Below are 17,894 nucleotides of genomic sequence, written 5' to 3'. Positions count from 1 at the left end.
TCAGCAACCCAAAGGTTTTTTTTTTATTAAATTTTTTCCTTCCAAGCTTTGCTTAACTGATTCATGGTTGTTTAAGAGAATACGCCATAGCAACTTATGAAAATACGATAAAAGCAAAAATACTGTTAAGGTCTATATATGTTTTTATACTTTTTCTCCTTAAAATGTATATTGTTAAGAACAAAAAGAGTTTTAATTTTTTCCTGAGACTTTGCATTAAGCTTACACAGAAAAAGACTTTCCTGATTTTTTCACAGTTCCAAAAGAGGTCCTTTTTTTTTTTTATAGTACCTTTTAGAAAATTGTACTTACAAATTTCGGAGAAAAGTGTTAACTTATGTAGCCATTATAGGCAATCTTTGAAGTCTGTTGTTATATTTTCCTAACTCATGCTCATCTTTATATATTAGAATATTATCAGAAAAAGAAAAATGATACTAGTTTATATAGAACTTCTAAATTTTGTGTTTTGCTCTTTTAAAATTTCTCAGGTGCCTCACTGGCTCAGTTGATTACGTGTCTGCCTTCAGCTCAGCTCATGATCTCAGAGTCCTGGGATCGAGCCCTGTATCGGGCTCCCTACTCAGTGGGGAGTCTGCTTCTTCTTCTTCCTCTGCCCCTCTCCCCTGCTCCTGCTCTCTCTCTCAAATAAATAAATAAAATCTTAAAATAAAATTTCTGTCAAATATTTCAGAAATGGATAAGAATTCTGATTCATTTGGGAAACAATATGACATAGTTGGTTTTTTTTTTTAAGATTTTATTTATTTATTTTTTCTAGGGAGAGTGAAAGAGAGAGAGACATCCTGAGTGTGGGGAGGGGCAGAGGGAGAAGCAGACTCCCCACTGAGCAGGGAGCCTGATACAGGACTGGATCCCAGGACCCTGGGATCATGACCTGAGCCAAAGGCAGACACTTAACCAACTGAGCCACCCAGGCACCCTGAATATTACATAATGTTTTTCTTGTTTTCACAGGAGTGGTTAGAAAAGAAAAATGTGTATTTACATGAAATGCACAGAATTAAACGGATCGAAAGTGAAAACTTAAGAATCCAAAATGAACAGGTATTCTGAAATATAGAAATGGAAAATATTCTGGGTTTTTAAGTCAGTAAAATATCTCTGGGTAACATTTCTAAATCCACTCTTTTTTTAAATGGCAAAATAACATGTATATAAAAGAATTGATCACTGATTTTCTCTGGTACTTCACACATTTTTAGTTTGTTATAAATAAACCATCTTACATAAAAACAGATGCTCAGAGATTTCTGGTTTTATATGTGTGGAATAGATTTGACACGACTGATTAGGAACTTATTATTACTTGTGACCTCCTATTCACTCTTTCTTTACTTTTCACTGTTAAAAATTGACTTCAGTCTTACAGCTTAGCCAAGAACGTAAAGGGTCATCAGGTAGGAACCTCCAGTTTTCCTCTTCCCCACCTTGAATTTTATATGTATCCTTAAGACCAGCTCTCACCTGGGCTCTTGACCCATATCCTTCCCACTCACTGGAGCTGACTCGTTTCAGTCGGGCCTGTACTTCGGTCTCTACCTCTGACTCCTGCCTGGCGGCCCACAACAGGCTTAGTTCCCTCCCAACTTCTAAACTAGAAGCCCTTCCCTGTGCCGCCGAGTACTAAATGGATTTAGAAGGAACCCCGGGTCCCCAGTGCCCGGGACTGCATGGAGCAGCCGTGTGTGGGTGCGCCTGCATCCCCATCAGCACCTCTGTGGCCTTAGACGGCTGTGCTCTGTGCCCGACACCTTCTCGTGTCCTGTTCGCACCTCGCTGAGGTGGCTTGTACCTTTACTTCTAAAGCATGTTTTCTCTTTATAAGCCTTCATGTCATTTAGCGTTAAGCAATAAGGCAAAGAATACTATGGGATTGGATGGCGGTAAGTCAAGTAATAACATTCTTACCGAATCCTCACCTACATCTTTTCCGGTCTGGCACCCAGTTTCAACATTCGGGCTGTGTTTATTTTGTAACAGGTTTATGCTTTGATGTCAGTCCAAACTCAGGTTCAAAGCAAAGATCGGGGCTTCCTGCATGACTTGGCAGGTCGACCTCACTCTGACTTACTTTATAAGCCTGGAACTTTCCTCATCTTTTTCTTGTAATGGAAGGTTTTATTATGAGCATTTTGCAGTAGCACTCAGACTATTATAGTTTATTTTGATAACATTTGTTTAGTACGCTTCCAAAAGAGTTCTTTCCCGTGAATAGCAGATCAATATCTGATAAATGATTTTAGAAAAGGACCTTTTAAGCTGCAATGAATAATTCCGATAGCATTTTTTTTCTAAATCCTTTTGGTCCCAACCATTCTAAATAAGTTACCTGCTTTGAAAAACAATGTCCAGAAATGATGACTATGAAGGGAATTCAACACAATCTGTATGTGTGTGTCTGTATCTACCGCTGTCTGTCCATCTGTTTATACACACATGTCCGTCTCTTATTTTTTTGAAATAGAAAAGAGCTTCTAAGAGAGAAGAAGCGTTAGCATCCTTTGAGGCCTGGAAGGCTATGAAAGAAAAGGAAGCAAAGAAAATAGCTGCCCAAAAAAGGCTTGAGGCAAAAAACAAGAAGAGAACGGAGGAAGAAAATGCCGTGAGAAAGGGAGAAGCGCTGCAGGTACTCAGTGGCTTGGCGTCCCTGCCTGCATCATGTCGCCTTCTCTGACTACTGTAGATTAGTGAGGAGCTGTGGCTCTTCTCCTGTGATCACTTTCACAGTTAACAAGAAAATCGTTGTGAACTTTTTCAGGCCTTTGAACGATGGAAGGAGAAAAAGGTGGAATATCTTAGAGAGAAAAATAAGAAGGAGAGAGAATATGAAAGAGCAAAGAAGCGGAAAGAGGAGGAAACGATTGCTGAGAAAAGGAAAGATAACCTGACAGCCGTTGAGAAATGGTAATCCCAAAGGAGAGCTGTTTGGGTAGATTTCAAGTGAATGACGCTTTAGGCTCTTAAAAAGATTATTTGCTTGAAACTTACTAACGCATTGCCATCTCATTATGGCAAGGATATATTAGGGAATCTTTATTATATCCTGCCCGTTAACCGTCCAGTGTTCTCTACTATCCTACATAGGAATGAAAAGAAGGATGCTTTTTTCAAAGAAAAGGAGAAAGAGAAAATAAATGAGAAAAGAAGAGAAGAACTGAAAAGAGCAGAGAAAAAAGATAAAGATAAGCAAGCCATTGATGAATATGAAAAATGGCTGGTAGGTATTGTCTGTTAATGGTCTTGTGTCTTGTGAATGTACTCTACTCTTGACTTTTCCATCCGTTTCCATCCAGTTCTCTATGTCTCTGCCTACTGACCATTTTTACCTGAAGCTGCCCTGTGGAATCCATTCTCTCCCCATGTCTGTCATATTGTCTTTGATTTACTCATTTCTGTTGACTCTTCTACTATTCCCTCAAGCACTCAGACTTAAAACTTCAGGCATAATGTTCTTCCTTATCTGCATCCCGACATGCAGTCACTTACCAATCACGCCTGTTCTTGCTTTGCAACGACTCTTACGTCTAAAATCATGGAGAGCTGACAAGTGCACTGCTTGACGGTATGCCAGACTATTTTAGATGGGACTTGTCACGACACATAGTGATACTGAACTGAATAGTGAGATAGTTATTCCATTTTTTAAGTTCTCGTTTGCTCTTTCTGATGACCCCAAGGAGAAGGTTTCGTTTTGGTGTTGTTTAGCGAAAGAAAGTAAGTAGGAAGTTTGGGAGGAAAATGTCTAGCTGGACTTAACATTATTTTGTTTTTTATATTTTTTGTTTGTTTTAATGTACCTATGCTTATAGTTATTTTTCATTGATGTTAAGCAAAATACTGGTTTCTCTTAAAGTATCATTATAAACATGCATGTTTATCATTTTTTGACCAAGTAAGGCATTCATATGAATAAGTACTTTATACACGAGGAGGTGACACATTCATATGAGTGGTTAGCACATCCCATGTTGCAGCAGTCAAAATGTGTAAAATTGCTCCACTGGGTTTAGGATCCGGTTGAGTTTCTTTCCAGTAGGAATTCTTGTCAAACCTATTTTGAATTCACATCAATCTGCTAGTTAAAAATACTGTCCAGCGTATTTTTTTTTTAAGATTTCATTTATTTATTTGACAGAGAAAGACACAGCAAGAGGGGAACACAAGCAGGGGGAGTTGGGAGAGGGAGAAGCAGGCTTCCCGCCGAGCAGGGAGCCCGATGCAGGACTCGATCCCAGGACCCTGAGATCATGACCCGAGCCAAAGGCAGATGCTCAACCAACTGAGCCACCCAGGCGCCCCTGTACAGGGTATTCTGTTGTTGTATTTCTCTGGTTAGGACTGAACTTGAGCAGCCTTTCATTTGTATAAGGGTCATTTGTAATTTTGTTTGTCAATTGTTAATTCACAGACTTTGCACATTTTTCTCTTGGTCTTTTTCTTGATTTTTAGAAGTTTGTTTATATACCAGGGAAATTAGCCTGTCATTTCTGGTAGGAGTTACAACTACTTTTTTCCCATTGCTTTGTTGGTGTCTCAACTTTGCATATAGTACTTTATGCCATGAAAAATGTTATTTTATTTTCTGGTGTCAAATTTATCAGTCTTTTGGGTTCTGGTTTTCAAGCGTAGTTGAAAAAAACTTTCTTTATAACTCGAGGTTAAATGAAATGCTCCCATTTTCCTTCTAGTAACATTATGACTCAATATCTTCACATTTTAACATTTGATCAGCTTGTAATTTACCTTGATAAAACTGAGATACATGATTTGGACTTTATTTTTTCCAAACTCATCTCCTATGAAATAGCCTATCTTTTACCCATTGATTTGAGGTACTGCCTTTGTTATATGATACCTTCCCAGATTTTAGGGTCTGTTTCTTGACTTTCTGTTCTGTGGTCAATCTCAAATCTCATGGTACATATTCCAGTACCATACTGTTTCATTATCAGGGCTTTATATGTTTTCATATCTGTTTTGGTTAATCTTTCTTCATAGCTCTTATTTCAAAGTATTTCTGACTGTTACTGTTTACTTTTTCACATCAACTTTAGAACCAGTAGTAGGTAGAGAGGCATGCAGGACACAAAGCAGACTATTTAAGATAGGATAAAAACATGGAGCACTTAGGAATAAACTTAAGAAATGTGCAAGACCACTATGAAGAAAATTTTAGAGCACTTCCGCAGGACCCAAATGAAGACTTGAGAACATGGATCAAAACTGCTCTTGGATAGAAACACTCAGTCTTATAATGATGTTATAGATGTCAGTGCTCCCTGAAGTAATTTACAAATTTAATGTAATCCTAATAAAAATACCAACAGAAGGACTTTAACAAGGTTCTTCTGATTATTCCAGATAGCCTTATTGATCATCTTAATTAATATTAAGGTTGATAATTAATTGCTTATTTCCTATTCTGACTTTCTTAGCCCCTACTGGTAAGAGCAAACTTGTTTCATGTTTCCCTCTCTCTCCCCATGTTAAATGGAATGGACAAAAAGGGGTTTGTTCAGTCAGTTTCTGTGGACACAGCCTAGTCATTGCTTTTCTGCTCCCTAGTTGGAGGGTCTGCCTCTCTCTGATATATAAAATGATTAATAGTGACCCAATTACAGTTTTTTGGTTTTGGGGGGGGTTGTTTTGTTTTTCTCAGTTAGGATTCTGAAAGGAGATTCGCTCTTTGCTTCAGTAGGAGTAGCAAGCATGGAGCAAAATGTTAAGACAGAAAAAAGGAATTTCATTCCTCTCTTCATTCCTTTTGTTGTATGTAAATAATTGTATGCTGATGGAAACCTTGCATTATGGTATTCTTGTGACACCTCTCAATTCCATACATATGCTGGTGAAAGAATCATAGACACCTCATAATTTACCAAAATGCTGCCCCTCCCAAGCCATCCAGCCCGCAGAGGCAACATTGTCTAAGGGTTCCTGGATACTGTTGCTCTTTGAGAAAATCACCAATATAAGGAAACCACCAAACTTTATAGTGTTAGCAGAGACTTGGAGAAATGAAGAGACAGTCTGAGCTGCAGGATGAAAAGAGCAAGTACTACTAACATTTCAAGCATTTCTGGATTAATGTTTAAATTTCATAGTAATCCCCACATAGTCATTTCTTTGAAGGGAGTGTGTGCAGGGAAACAAAATGGTTCTAAAATTCATCCAGTATAATAAAAATGTGAGAATATGGATGATAATATTTTCAAAATAAGATGAAGTGTAGGACTGTTTCCATCAAGCAGTAAAATATAAATTTACCATTCCACTCTCCCATGAACCAGCATTCTTCTCTCCTGGATTATTCCCATCACTTTCCAAGATGTATAATTCTTAATTCTTAATTCCTCATTTGCCTCCAGATGTGGCTCCACATTTCACTGCTCTTTTTTTTTAATAGCTAAACTTCTACAAAGTTTCATTTACACTTCTTGGTTCTCCGTACCCCTTTTACCCTCAGCACACTCCGGGCTTGTCTCTTTCACCATCACTCTACTGAAACTACGCTTGGAAAGTTAGTTTTGCCAAACCATCTGGCCATCCAGTTGTGTTGTTTTCTGCTGCATTCCCCAGACCTCTCAAAACATTCTGCGTGGTCGCTTTCCCCTTCTGGGGAAAGGAATTGTTTTCTTCCCTGTTTTCTTCCCTGGCTGCCCTGCTCCCCCGGTGTTTCTCATTTCTCTGCCTTCCTCCGCAGTGGCACTGTTGACTTCTCTTCTCTTAACCTGTGTTCCAGATGTTACCGTGGCCTGCAGAGCCCACAGCACCTCACTCACCTGCCTTTTTATTCTCATCTGGTACCCCTCCTGTCTTCCACCCAGTTTGAGTTGTGCTGGCTCACGCTGGTTCTCTCGTTTCCTCTCACATCCCATGTGTCTCCCACATGTCGGAGCCCTCACACACACTGTTAGCTCTGCTTGGAATGCTCTCTCCTAATGCCTCTCACAAGGGGCTTCTCTTACCCGGCTTGTCTCACTTTGAAGTGACTTTCCCTGAATCCACTTTTCTTTGAACGTAAGTACTCCCTTTTATTCTTTAACAATCACAACAACTTCTTTATATGTTCCATAGAAATTCTCACCATTTGAAATGATCTGTTGTTTATTTAATTGTTTATTAACCATCCGTTTTGAAAATCCCCTGAGGGACAAGGACCGAATCTGTGTGTTTGGGTTTTAGAATCACTTTATCCCTGGTCCCCAGTAGGTATACTGCTTGACCCAGAGTAGGATCTCAGTGCTGAACAGTTGAATGAATGAACACAGATCAAAGCAATGTAATACCAGTAAAATAATAGAACCCCCTCAGGATCTCTCAGAACCTGTTACAAGTAAAGATGTGCCATATAATAAAGTGACACAAATTAATAGATGCAAGGATACTATAACTCGGGTTATTTGTGTGATATTTGGGCATGAAATCACTTCAAAGAAACAGCGATAGAAACTTCAAAAGCACCTAAACATTAAATATAAAATGCCAAACAAGAGAAGAACTGAAAGAAAATAAAACACTATCAAGTCTCATGGGGATAAGATGCTTTTCTAAACCGAGAAGTGCTATAGAAATAACAAAGGAAAACATGAACAGATATTGAATTTAAAATCATTAATGCATTAACATAAAAAGTCAGTGTAGGTGCTGCTTGGAGGGTGGATTCCTACAGCTGCTTTGGAAAATAAATCATTTCCCAGCAAAGTTGAACATACTAATACCCTAGAAAACCAGCAATTTCACTCCTAGGCATATACATGGAGAGAAAATCTTTTAAGTACAAGGAAACAAACAGGGATTTTTATAGTATTGTTTTTACATGGAAAAAAAAAAACCATCATGTTTTCAACAACAACAAAAATAGGTTAACAAATGGTGATAAGTTGACATGCTGGAATTCTATGAATATTTTGTGGAATATCAATGAACTAGAGCTATGATTCACATAGATGGATCTTAGAGATATTAAGATGAATAAAAAAGGAAGTTGCAAAAATATATATAGCATGTTACATCTTACTCTAATAAAAACATGCAAAACAAAATTACTTGTTTTGGGATTAATAACATTTATAATACAAGTATGAAGAGATGCACTGGAATGCTAAGCATCAAACTGAGAGTAATGGTTACTTCAGTGGGGTGGAGAGGAACCAGCACGATGAAGGGATGAACACAGAGACCTTCAAAAGTATTAGTTGTTTTTTGTTTTTTTTTTTCATAAGGCAGATGGGCACACAGGTTTTGATTACATTACTGTTTAAACAATTGTCTTGGCTGAAATATTTAATTTTTTTTGGCTAAAAAGGACTAAAATTAATGTAGATAAAATATTTGCTTTGCAAAGATAATATTTATCATATGAAATATAAAATTGCCGAACATTAAAAACATTGATACCCATATAGTTAGATGAGCCAGATAATTGAGCAAAAAATTCACAAAAAGGCTAAGAAATAAAAATGTGCTCAAGCTTAATAATAAATAAGCAAAGAAACATGAGACTTAATTTTCAACTATTTATAAAAATTTTGAAGTATCCCTGCTGTCATGGCATATTCAACCTTTGTACCCAGTAAATTTAGTTCTGAGAATCTGTTCTCAGAAAGACATCACTAGGGGCGCCTGGGTGGCTCAGTTGGTTAAGCGTCTGCCTTCGCCTCAGGTCATGATCCCAGGCTCCTGGGATCAAGCCCCGCATCAGGCTCCCTGCTCAGCAGGGAGCCTGCTTCTCCCTCTCTCTCTGCCTGCCACTCTGCCTACTTGTGTTCTCTCGCTCTGTCAAATAAATAAATAAAATCTTTAAAAAAAAAGAGAGACATCACTAACTTCTCATAATTATACTCTTTGAGTTACAGAATTATAGGTCTTTTTTTCCCCATTTTTCATAACTTTGTTTAAATATTACCACTTTTAATATGAGAAAATAAGTGATCAAGTGGTGCATTAATACCTGTTGGTAGTATACTTATAAATGAGCAATATTCTCAGCCACTATTCCTTTATAACCAGTTAAATAGGAAGTGACATTTAAATGTCTTATAATAGATTACTTTGTTCTTTAGCAAGCAACTTGATTTGAAAATAATGCTTATATATGTATATAAATTTATAATTTTCTATTTTCTTTTTAGGAAAAGAAAGAAAGGCAGGAAAGAATTGAACGAAAACAAAAGAAGCGTCATTCCTTTCTTGAAAATGAGGCACTTCCTCCCTGGAGCCCTCCAAGCAGAACTGTGTTCTCAAAAGTGTTTTGATGATTCTCATTTTTACATTATTTAGTTATTTATCAATTCTCCATTTTAGCCACTATTTATTCAATTAGTTATAGTTAGAAGAGTCTATTTTAATTAAGTGCCAGCCATTTCCACTGACAATGGGAAAGATGCTTTGGTGTTTAATCAGTGAAATGATTGAAAGCATTTTTTTGGACTGTAGATAAACTGCCTCAAATGAGAAGGTAAAAATCAGATTGCTCTTACCATTCTAATGACTCTATCATGTCCTCACAGTCCTTACAATCAGATGATCCATGGTCACTTTCTCTAAGCTGTGCATGGTATTTAAGTGTGTTTATTCCCCAGAATGAAAAGGAAACCATCTAGGTACAATAATCATTGAAATAATTGAATCTCTGAATGATTGTGCATCTAGATTCAGGTTTTAAAAGGAATCGTTGCTGGGTGTGTGTGTGTGTGTGTGTGTGTGTATTATTCCCCCCCCAAAACTGATCTTAAGCTCGAGCAGTTGCACTTAAAGTGTGCAAGTTAGAGTTTCAGTCAGTTGAGGCAGTAGTTCAGTAGAACTTGAATCATCAAGGCATTTTATTTAAAACGTTTGCCTTATGTTTTAATATGAGTTTTATCTGTCTCAGATCTTAACGTGACAATCGTAGGCACTTTATAATGACTAGACCTCTGAAATTTGTCTTCTAAATTCTATCTCACTTTATTATTTCAGTGGTACCAAAAAAAAAAAAAAATCAATTTCTTGGTAGTGAATATACTTACACAGTAGTTATGGAAATTCCGTAAGAGCTCAAGGTCATTATCACTGTTAATAATTTTTTCCAGACTAAAGCCATAAAGGTGATAAAGGCAATTTTTGATCTCTTAGCTTATCCCAGAGTCTTAAAGCTTATATTTAGAAGACAGCTGTATAGGAAGACAATTTGTAGAAAATGCCCAAAGAATCTTTATTTATTTATCTGATCACTGCATATCTTTATATTAGTTGGACTTGTACTTGAACTGCTCAGCTAGTTTATCACAGACCAAATGTATGCTCTCAGAGCTGAAATACTACTTTAGCCAATGATGCCATGCAATGATGGATGAGAATAAATAATTACTGTTTATTAAGCACCTAATGTGTACCCTCTGCTGGATCTTTACAAGTGTCAATTCTTATCTTTACAGCAGTTATTCAGTGTAGGTGTTATTTTGCAGATAAAAAGTCCTGAGACTTGGAGAAATACCTTGCCATACATTTAGCATGTGACTGAATTGGGATTAGAATTAAGTCTTTCTCCCTCCAGAATCAATATGCTCATTTTTATGCTCTGTATTATATCAACTTTACAAACACATTTTACCTCTCAGATCCTAAAATCATGTATTGTTATCCAGAGATTATCTTTCCTTTAAGAAATATCTGTTTGTTATTAGAGGTGGTGAACTTTATTAGATCTATGAAATGAAAGATGTTTCCATAATATTTAAAGATATAGTCAAATGCCTTACACCTACTGTTAGAATGTCAGGAAAGCCAGCAGGTTGTGGAACATAGCCTTTCAGATAGTCACTCAGGAGGTTTCACTCAGAGGATTAACCTCGGTGTGGTGTGTGTGCAAGATAAGGAAGATCTCATGGATCACTTTCTATGATCACATTAGTGCTATAGATAATTTGTTTTACATTTATAAACAAAACTAGAAGCCTTTTTATACTGCCAGGAACTAGGAGCATACTTCATGAACTTGAAACTATTATTATCAATGTGTATTATCAGTATGGGATTTAGCTCCTTTCTTTTTCACCAAATATATATATGGTGCCTACCAGAATGAATCGTTGTTTCTGGTATCGAATTAGCTATTCAGAGCTAAAAAGGTATTTGCAAATTTCAGGAAAGTAAAAGACAGAAAGATCAGGGATATGAAATCATAAATGTATGTGTCATAAATTTCATATTAAATATTTGCTTAAACTTCACAATTATTTTCTTCTTTATTATATTTCGTAGCTTGCCATTATCGTTTCTTAGTTGTTGTGAACATTGAATGAAATGAGTAATTAAAGCATATGGCATTGTTTACATTTATTGCCTATCAAGAGCCCTGCATTACCCCACTTCACGTATGTGAGAAGAAAATTAACATAGGCAGGGTTCATAATGCTTATTTGACATACACTTTTAGCATACAAGAAGAAATCTCCCCTTTCCTGGCCAGTCTAGCACTCAAAGGAGAATACAGAGGTGACCCGTATTAGGGAGTTCCTAAAAAGAAGTCTAAATACTAATTTCTTAGCACTGCTTGTGAAGTAGGATCAAAAGAGAAATTGAGGTGTTCGCAAAGACCCAGCAAGTTGTTTCCCTCAAAACGGGAAGTTTGTCTTACTATGATAAATAATATATTATTTCCAGTGTACAGCGACCCGTACTGGTCAGTTATCTAGTTGAATGAAATCCTCTCTTCTCCTGCAGCAGAAATAAAGCTGAGTTTTGGGAGCTGGGTGAAAGTCAAGTACTGTTTACTTTCTGAGATCCGAAGAGGCGAATCAAGCCTGGTAATATTCTCTTGAATGTATTTATCTGTTTAAGGTGTATGAGTTCCCCATATGTCCTTAAAAGTATCAAATATCAATATACATATTTGCTCATCAAGTTTTCATTAATTTATAATAAGAGGGAATTCAAATTCAAATTAAGGACACTAAAAGCCTATAGGTTTTCAGATGAAACTTCTAGTTTTGTAAATTGTATTGATCCCTTGAATGCTGACGCTTCAAAGTAAAGAAATTAAGAATTTAATGAATATTTTAAGACATTGCTGAAAAGAGTTTCCCGAGAAATTTACTTATCGGTACAAAAAATAAAATTTTAGACACAATGTATTTTCCATAGCAACCAAGAAAATAGTGTTACATAAATAAAGAGAAACTATATGGCATTTTGGATCAGAAAGAAGAGGCAGTTTTCTTAAAGGAGATAAAAAGTATTCAGGGATAACAATTTTTCAGTGGTTTGTATCATATCATGTTTTGAAAATGTTAGTGGTTCATTTATTGTTTTAATAGTATTGAAACCGATATTTTTCACTGTTGCCAAAGCAGTAGCTGATAATAGTTAAGTATCCACAGTGGTATTACCTTGGAGGGATAAAACTGCATCTGGAAGGGTTTTTAATACTTTAATAAAACTGGCCCAAACCCTATTTCCAAGGTGAACAAGACTACTCTGACTCATCCAAGCCCATACCACTAACCATAAGAATCCCGAGTTAGAGATCAGGTGTCCAGTTTTCTAGTGTAATCAGCCCACCATTCCACAATTTTGACAATCTGATAAAACTTTTCACGCTAACTTTTGTAACCATGGTCATTTTCAACTTGGTTCATTGTGATCCTCTCAGATGCTCCCTTATTCTTCCAGTGCCTTCTCCATTACTCCACCAGATCAAGGCTCTTTGGGCACCTACACTACTACTTCGTGGGTCGGGGAGAACTGAAGTTTCTCAAGCCCTGAGTCACAGGCGAAGATACAATGGAAAAAAGGAATTTCACAAAATGGGAGAAATTGCATGTTACTCAAAGTAGTTCCCAAGAATAAACTAGCAGAGAAAACAAATTTTCCTGATGTCATCTTGGCTCTAATTTCAGTAGTGCTATATTAACAGGTATTTAGACCCATATGCTTCCATGCTACACAAAGCAAAGATATTATCAATTGCCCTGCTTCCTAGGTACATTGCTTAACTGAAGACTTCCCTGAATTCTTTTTGTTTCAAAATTTTATGTGATTTGATTATTTTGAAACATGTTACATGTAACCGTATAATGTTAACTAAATTATTGGTATTAAATCAGGATGTTGTTTTAAGAATTACTTGAGGAGATGTATTTAATGTCTGCTTTTTAGTAGCATACTTCGTGTTGTGCTAAATTAAAGTTAACCATTCAAGATTTATTTTTGTTGGGTGACATTATTTTTTGATTGTGCCAAATTTCATTTCATAACTTTGGAAAATGTGATATGAGTTTTATTTGTGGGCTAACGAAATAATCATTGCCTTTTGCAGCAACATGGATGGATCTAGAGAGTATTATGCTAAGGGAAATAAGCCAGTCAGAGAAAGACAAATACCATATGATTTCACTGATATGTGTAATTTAAAAAACAAACAAAACAAAAAAGAGACAAACCAAAAAACAGACTCTTAACTATAAAGAACAAAGTGGTGGTTACCAGAGGGGAGGTGGGTGGGGGATGGGTGAAGTAGGTGAAGGGGATGAAGAGCACACTTGTCATGATGAGCACTGAGAAATGTATAGAATTGTGCAGTCACTATATTGTACACTTGAACCTAATATAACACTGTATGCTAACTATGCCAGAATTTTTTTAAAAAGTTGAAATAATCATATTATGCTGATACACCTTTTACTAGAAATGACTGAAAATTTTTTTAAAATGACTGAAAATTTGGATATAAACTTTTACTTGAAATACTACACAAATTACAAAAGTAATGTAATTATAAAATTATCAAATAGTTAAAAAGTGCAAATAGCAAAAATAACACGCATTCCCATCTCCCCAAAATAATCATAGTTCACATATTTTGTACTCTTCCAGCTTTTAATTTCCACTGCATTTTTTCCTGTAGTTGAAATTAAATGGAGGATGAAGAAAATAGAGATACAATTCCCTCTCTCTCTTTCTGTTTTTCTCTGTGTCTCTGTCTCTCTCCCCGGCTACCTGTATGTATATACATAGGTGTTGTGTTTCTATATATGTCTATATATCTCTATATATACAGATATGTATAGTTGAGTGGAAAACTCGGGTAACCAAATATGCAGTTTGATCTCCTTTTCTATTTTAAAGAGTAAAAAGTTTGAATTTATGCATGTAATCATACGTGTTGTACTTCTATATATATCTGGTTACCAGAGTTTCTACATATATTTGGTTACCCAAGTTTTCCACTCAGCAATATATAATGAACATATTTCCATGCTATTATGATTTTTCTAATAATCTTTGATGCTGCAACTACAATTTAACCTATTTTGGGCAATTTGTTTCCTTATAAATGTTTACTATAGTAAGTAATAATACAGCCAACATTCTTGTAATCAATATCCTTGTTATTAAGAGGGTGGACCTCATTAAATCTATAAAAGGAAAAAAGAATTCATAATATTTAAGGAGTTAGTCAAATGCTTTGTATCTGGTATTAGAATGTTAGGCAGGATGCCTGCGTGGCTCAGTCAAGTGTTGGACTCTTGATTTCAGATCAGGTCATGATGTCAGGGTCCTGAGGAGCTCTGAATTGGGTTCCACACTGAGCGTGGAGCCCGCTTAAGATTCTCTCATTCCCTTTCCCTCTGGCCCTCTCCCTTCCGCCCCTCCCCACTTGCATTGTCCTTCTTAAAAAAAAAAAAAAAGGAAAGCCAGCAGGATGTGGAACTTAGGCTTTGAGATAGTCAGGAGATTTCACTCCAAGGATTAACCTCGCTGCGGTGTGTGTGCAAGAAAAGAAAGACGTCATGGATCACTTTGTCAGATCCCATCATCACTATAGATAAAAGAAATTTCCTAAACAAAACTAGAAACCTTTTTATATTGCCAGAACTACAAGACATGGCACGGGAGTTGTTTAATGGGTACAGAAATTCCGTTTCTCAAGATGAAAGGAGATGGAGATTGGGTGCACCACAGTGTGAATGTGCTTAGCTCTACTGACCTGCACATTTAAAAATGGGTGAGATGGTAAATTTTATCTTATGCGTATTTTACCACAATTCAAAAAAAAAAACTTCACAGCAAAACACAATGCTTACTCATTCATCTACAGGAGAGATATAGAGGAAACTTCTCCCCTAATTAGAGCTACGTCTTTTCTTTTGGTCTGATCAGATCGACTTGCTCATCCCAGAGGACTCATCTTTGATTCAATTACAGTTTCGAGGCATGTCCTAGCTGCTCGGCTTCAACCGAGATTGAACACTGAGAAGAAAAGAAACATTTCAACCACACCTCCTAAATAACTCCTCCTTTCAGATTTTTTTTTTCTTGGATATTCTTGCCCACTTAATTTTGAGATAAGCTTTAGGGTCCTTTTTAAGCTTTTAAAACAAAATTACAATTCGTGGTAGAATTGCAATAATCATGCACAATGAGAAAATCTGTTGGTTTGAAAAAGAATAAAAACTAATCCCTTTCTGAAACTGATTAATGTTCACTTGTATTTTTGTAGAGATCCATTTCACTCTTAAAATTGATGAACCTATGGTGCTCATGGATTCCCTTTGGGGAAAATCCACTGTGATCCCTACTCATCTTACATATACCCAGAGTAACTTAGTTACTTTCTTTTCTTCGCTGTTTCCTTGCTTAAATAACTGTTATTGAAGGTCTCACCTTTGTAGGTGAATGAATGTATGTATTTCCCCAGCTTAAGGGGAAATTTAATACTTTATGGGGGAAGTACTTTATGAGGACAGGAACAATATTTTACACATCTTGGTATTTCTACTTTATCAGTGGGGCCTAGATGAATATTTCTTGGCTAATAAAAGGGCAAGTTAAAAATAGAATATAAAAGACTGCATATGTGTTTATAGTGACTATATAGTACATATATGAACAAGGACCCTATTATTTGATAAAATTATATAAATTATTTTATATATAATTAAAATGGCTTTAAAATGAGTATGATAACTATTGCAAATAACTTAAAATAAATGTCACATCATTTTTTTCAGGCCAAAACAAAACAAAAATTTTAAAAATGGAAAACTCTCTGTGTGCATGTGTGTGTGTGTGACTGCATTAAGTTGGAAAACCTCATTTATATTCTAGCATTCACAATTAAATAGATTGAGCCCTATTAAGCAAAATCCTTTCTTTCTTGGTAGCCTTCCTATGGTACTAGTCAGCAACAAAAAAGAAGGAATGAAGGAAGGGAGGGAGGAGGGGGGAAAGATAGCAAGCAAGCAAGCCCAGGGCTCACCGGCTCATTCAGTCTAAAGGATGAAACTCAGTAGAATAATCTATTAACTAAAGCTTAAATTCAGATATACCAAGTGTGGGTGCTGAAACTAGACTCAACAGTGAGCCCTCATTCTGGGTGAGTGGAGGACATGGTCACTCTGTGGCTACTTTTATCTCATTACTAGATTTAGAACTCAGAATTACACCTTTAAAGCTTGTGATTGTGATTTCCACAAGGCTACCAGATGTTGATTGTCCCATATCAAAACTGCTCATTTATGAAGCAGTGAACAAGCTGCCATGTGTGAGACTCTTCCATAAACATTAGGGATTTGGCAATAATCACCCCTGCTTTCAAGGAACTTACAGTAAAGTCAGGAGGAGGCAAACAAAAATCACCTGAACAAATATACAAATCAAACAATTTCAGTCTCTGATAAATACTGTGAAGAAGATAAAGTAGTTTAATGTGATAGAGCATGACCACGTTGTGGAAGATTGCTTTTCAGCAGGAAGATAGAAGAGGCATCTCTGAAGAAAAAACATGTGAGTTGTGACCTGAAATGAGAAGGCAAGCCTGGGGAGACTTGTTGGAAAAACAGTCCAAGCAGCAAGAACACTGAGTGCAGAGGCTTTGAGGAGGGAAAATGGCAACATGGTGGGTGGTGAACAAGAAGCAGAGAGGAAGGAAATGAGGTCAGAGAGGAACTTAGGTTATATAGAGAGTCTGAGCCATTTTAAGAAGTCTGTATGTTATTCCAAGTGCAATGGAAGAGTTTTAGTTGAGGTGAAGTGAAGTGACATACACTTTGAAAAGTTCTCTCCGGCTACTATGTGAGGGGTGACCCGTCGGGAGATTTCTTTACTAGCCCAGATAAGGACTGACGGAGACTTGGTCTGGGGTTGTAGCACTGGAGGTAATAAAAAGTGGTTGGATTTGATATGTGTTTGGAAGGTAGAGAAATAGACGTTTCTAATGGATAGAATATGAGGTATGAGGGTGAAAATCGGCAACGGCATCAGGGGTTTCATTCCAGCCTGAGTGAATGGATGAATGGCGATGCCCTTTATTCAGATAGGCTTGAAGGCGACAGATTTGGGGATGCAGGATATGGAGGTGGATCATACATTTGCAGGGACGGATGCCAGGAGTCTCCAATCCTAGCGAAGAGATTAGGGAATGGAGTGGCCGACTGACCCAAATTTGTGTCTGGCCCCGCATGCTCTTTAACTAGCACATGCCATACAGAACCCCATGGCACACTCATAGTTCCAGAAGGTTTATTAGTATGGTCCACGATCTGTCCCAGGAAGCAATGGTATCCCAAGACAACCCATGCCCTGTGTCGAGTCCGGTCTCGATGCCGACCAGCCCTGCTCTTGCTGTTTGGAAAGCCTTTTTTGCCTTCTTTTCCCACCACATTGAGCAGGAGGCATTTCAGTCCATCATGACAAAGGGTCATGAAAAAGAAGTATCTCTGTGTTTGCACTTCCCGGAAGCTGCTTGGTCCCTGTGCCACTTTCCTCACTCCTTTTCCAACAATTCTCCAATTCTGCATAATAATAAATACCTATGAAGATCAATGTTTGTCAAACAAAGCACAAACGCAAACTGAATATTGTATTCCAGAGCTAATAGCTGGTAG

At 36.9% G+C, this 17,894-nt stretch overlaps 1 protein-coding gene across 6 annotated transcripts in view; it reads left to right on the top strand.

Annotated features, from left to right (window-relative positions):
* The window catches only part of MAP9 (microtubule associated protein 9), a 30,342-nt gene extending 17,134 nt beyond the window's left edge, over window positions 1-13,208 (top strand). For 3 of the 6 annotated variants that reach the window (XM_025874353.2, XM_073892399.1, XM_073892400.1), the window contains 5 exons: window positions 979-1,068; window positions 2,489-2,650; window positions 2,783-2,928; window positions 3,109-3,241; window positions 9,159-13,208. In XM_025874353.2, coding sequence (XP_025730138.1) covers window positions 979-1,068; window positions 2,489-2,650; window positions 2,783-2,928; window positions 3,109-3,241; window positions 9,159-9,281 — 654 coding nt within the window. In that variant the 3' untranslated portion in view covers window positions 9,282-13,208. The remainder of the gene's footprint in view (window positions 1-978; window positions 1,069-2,488; window positions 2,651-2,782; window positions 2,929-3,108; window positions 3,242-9,158) is intronic. The other 3 variants (XR_012378053.1, XR_003208862.2, XR_012378052.1) reach the window with 3 other exon arrangements.
* Window positions 13,209-17,894: the final 4,686 nt, after the last annotated feature.

Source organism: Callorhinus ursinus, unplaced genomic scaffold (genome assembly GCF_003265705.2).
Source record: "Callorhinus ursinus isolate GAN/ISIS: 27379988/994484 unplaced genomic scaffold, GSC_fseal_2.0 scaffold4, whole genome shotgun sequence".
In the NCBI taxonomy this organism is placed as follows: Eukaryota; Metazoa; Chordata; class Mammalia; order Carnivora; family Otariidae; genus Callorhinus; species Callorhinus ursinus.
The sequence above is the reverse complement of the archived record's forward strand: the minus strand, read 5'-3'. Positions and strand labels throughout refer to the sequence as shown.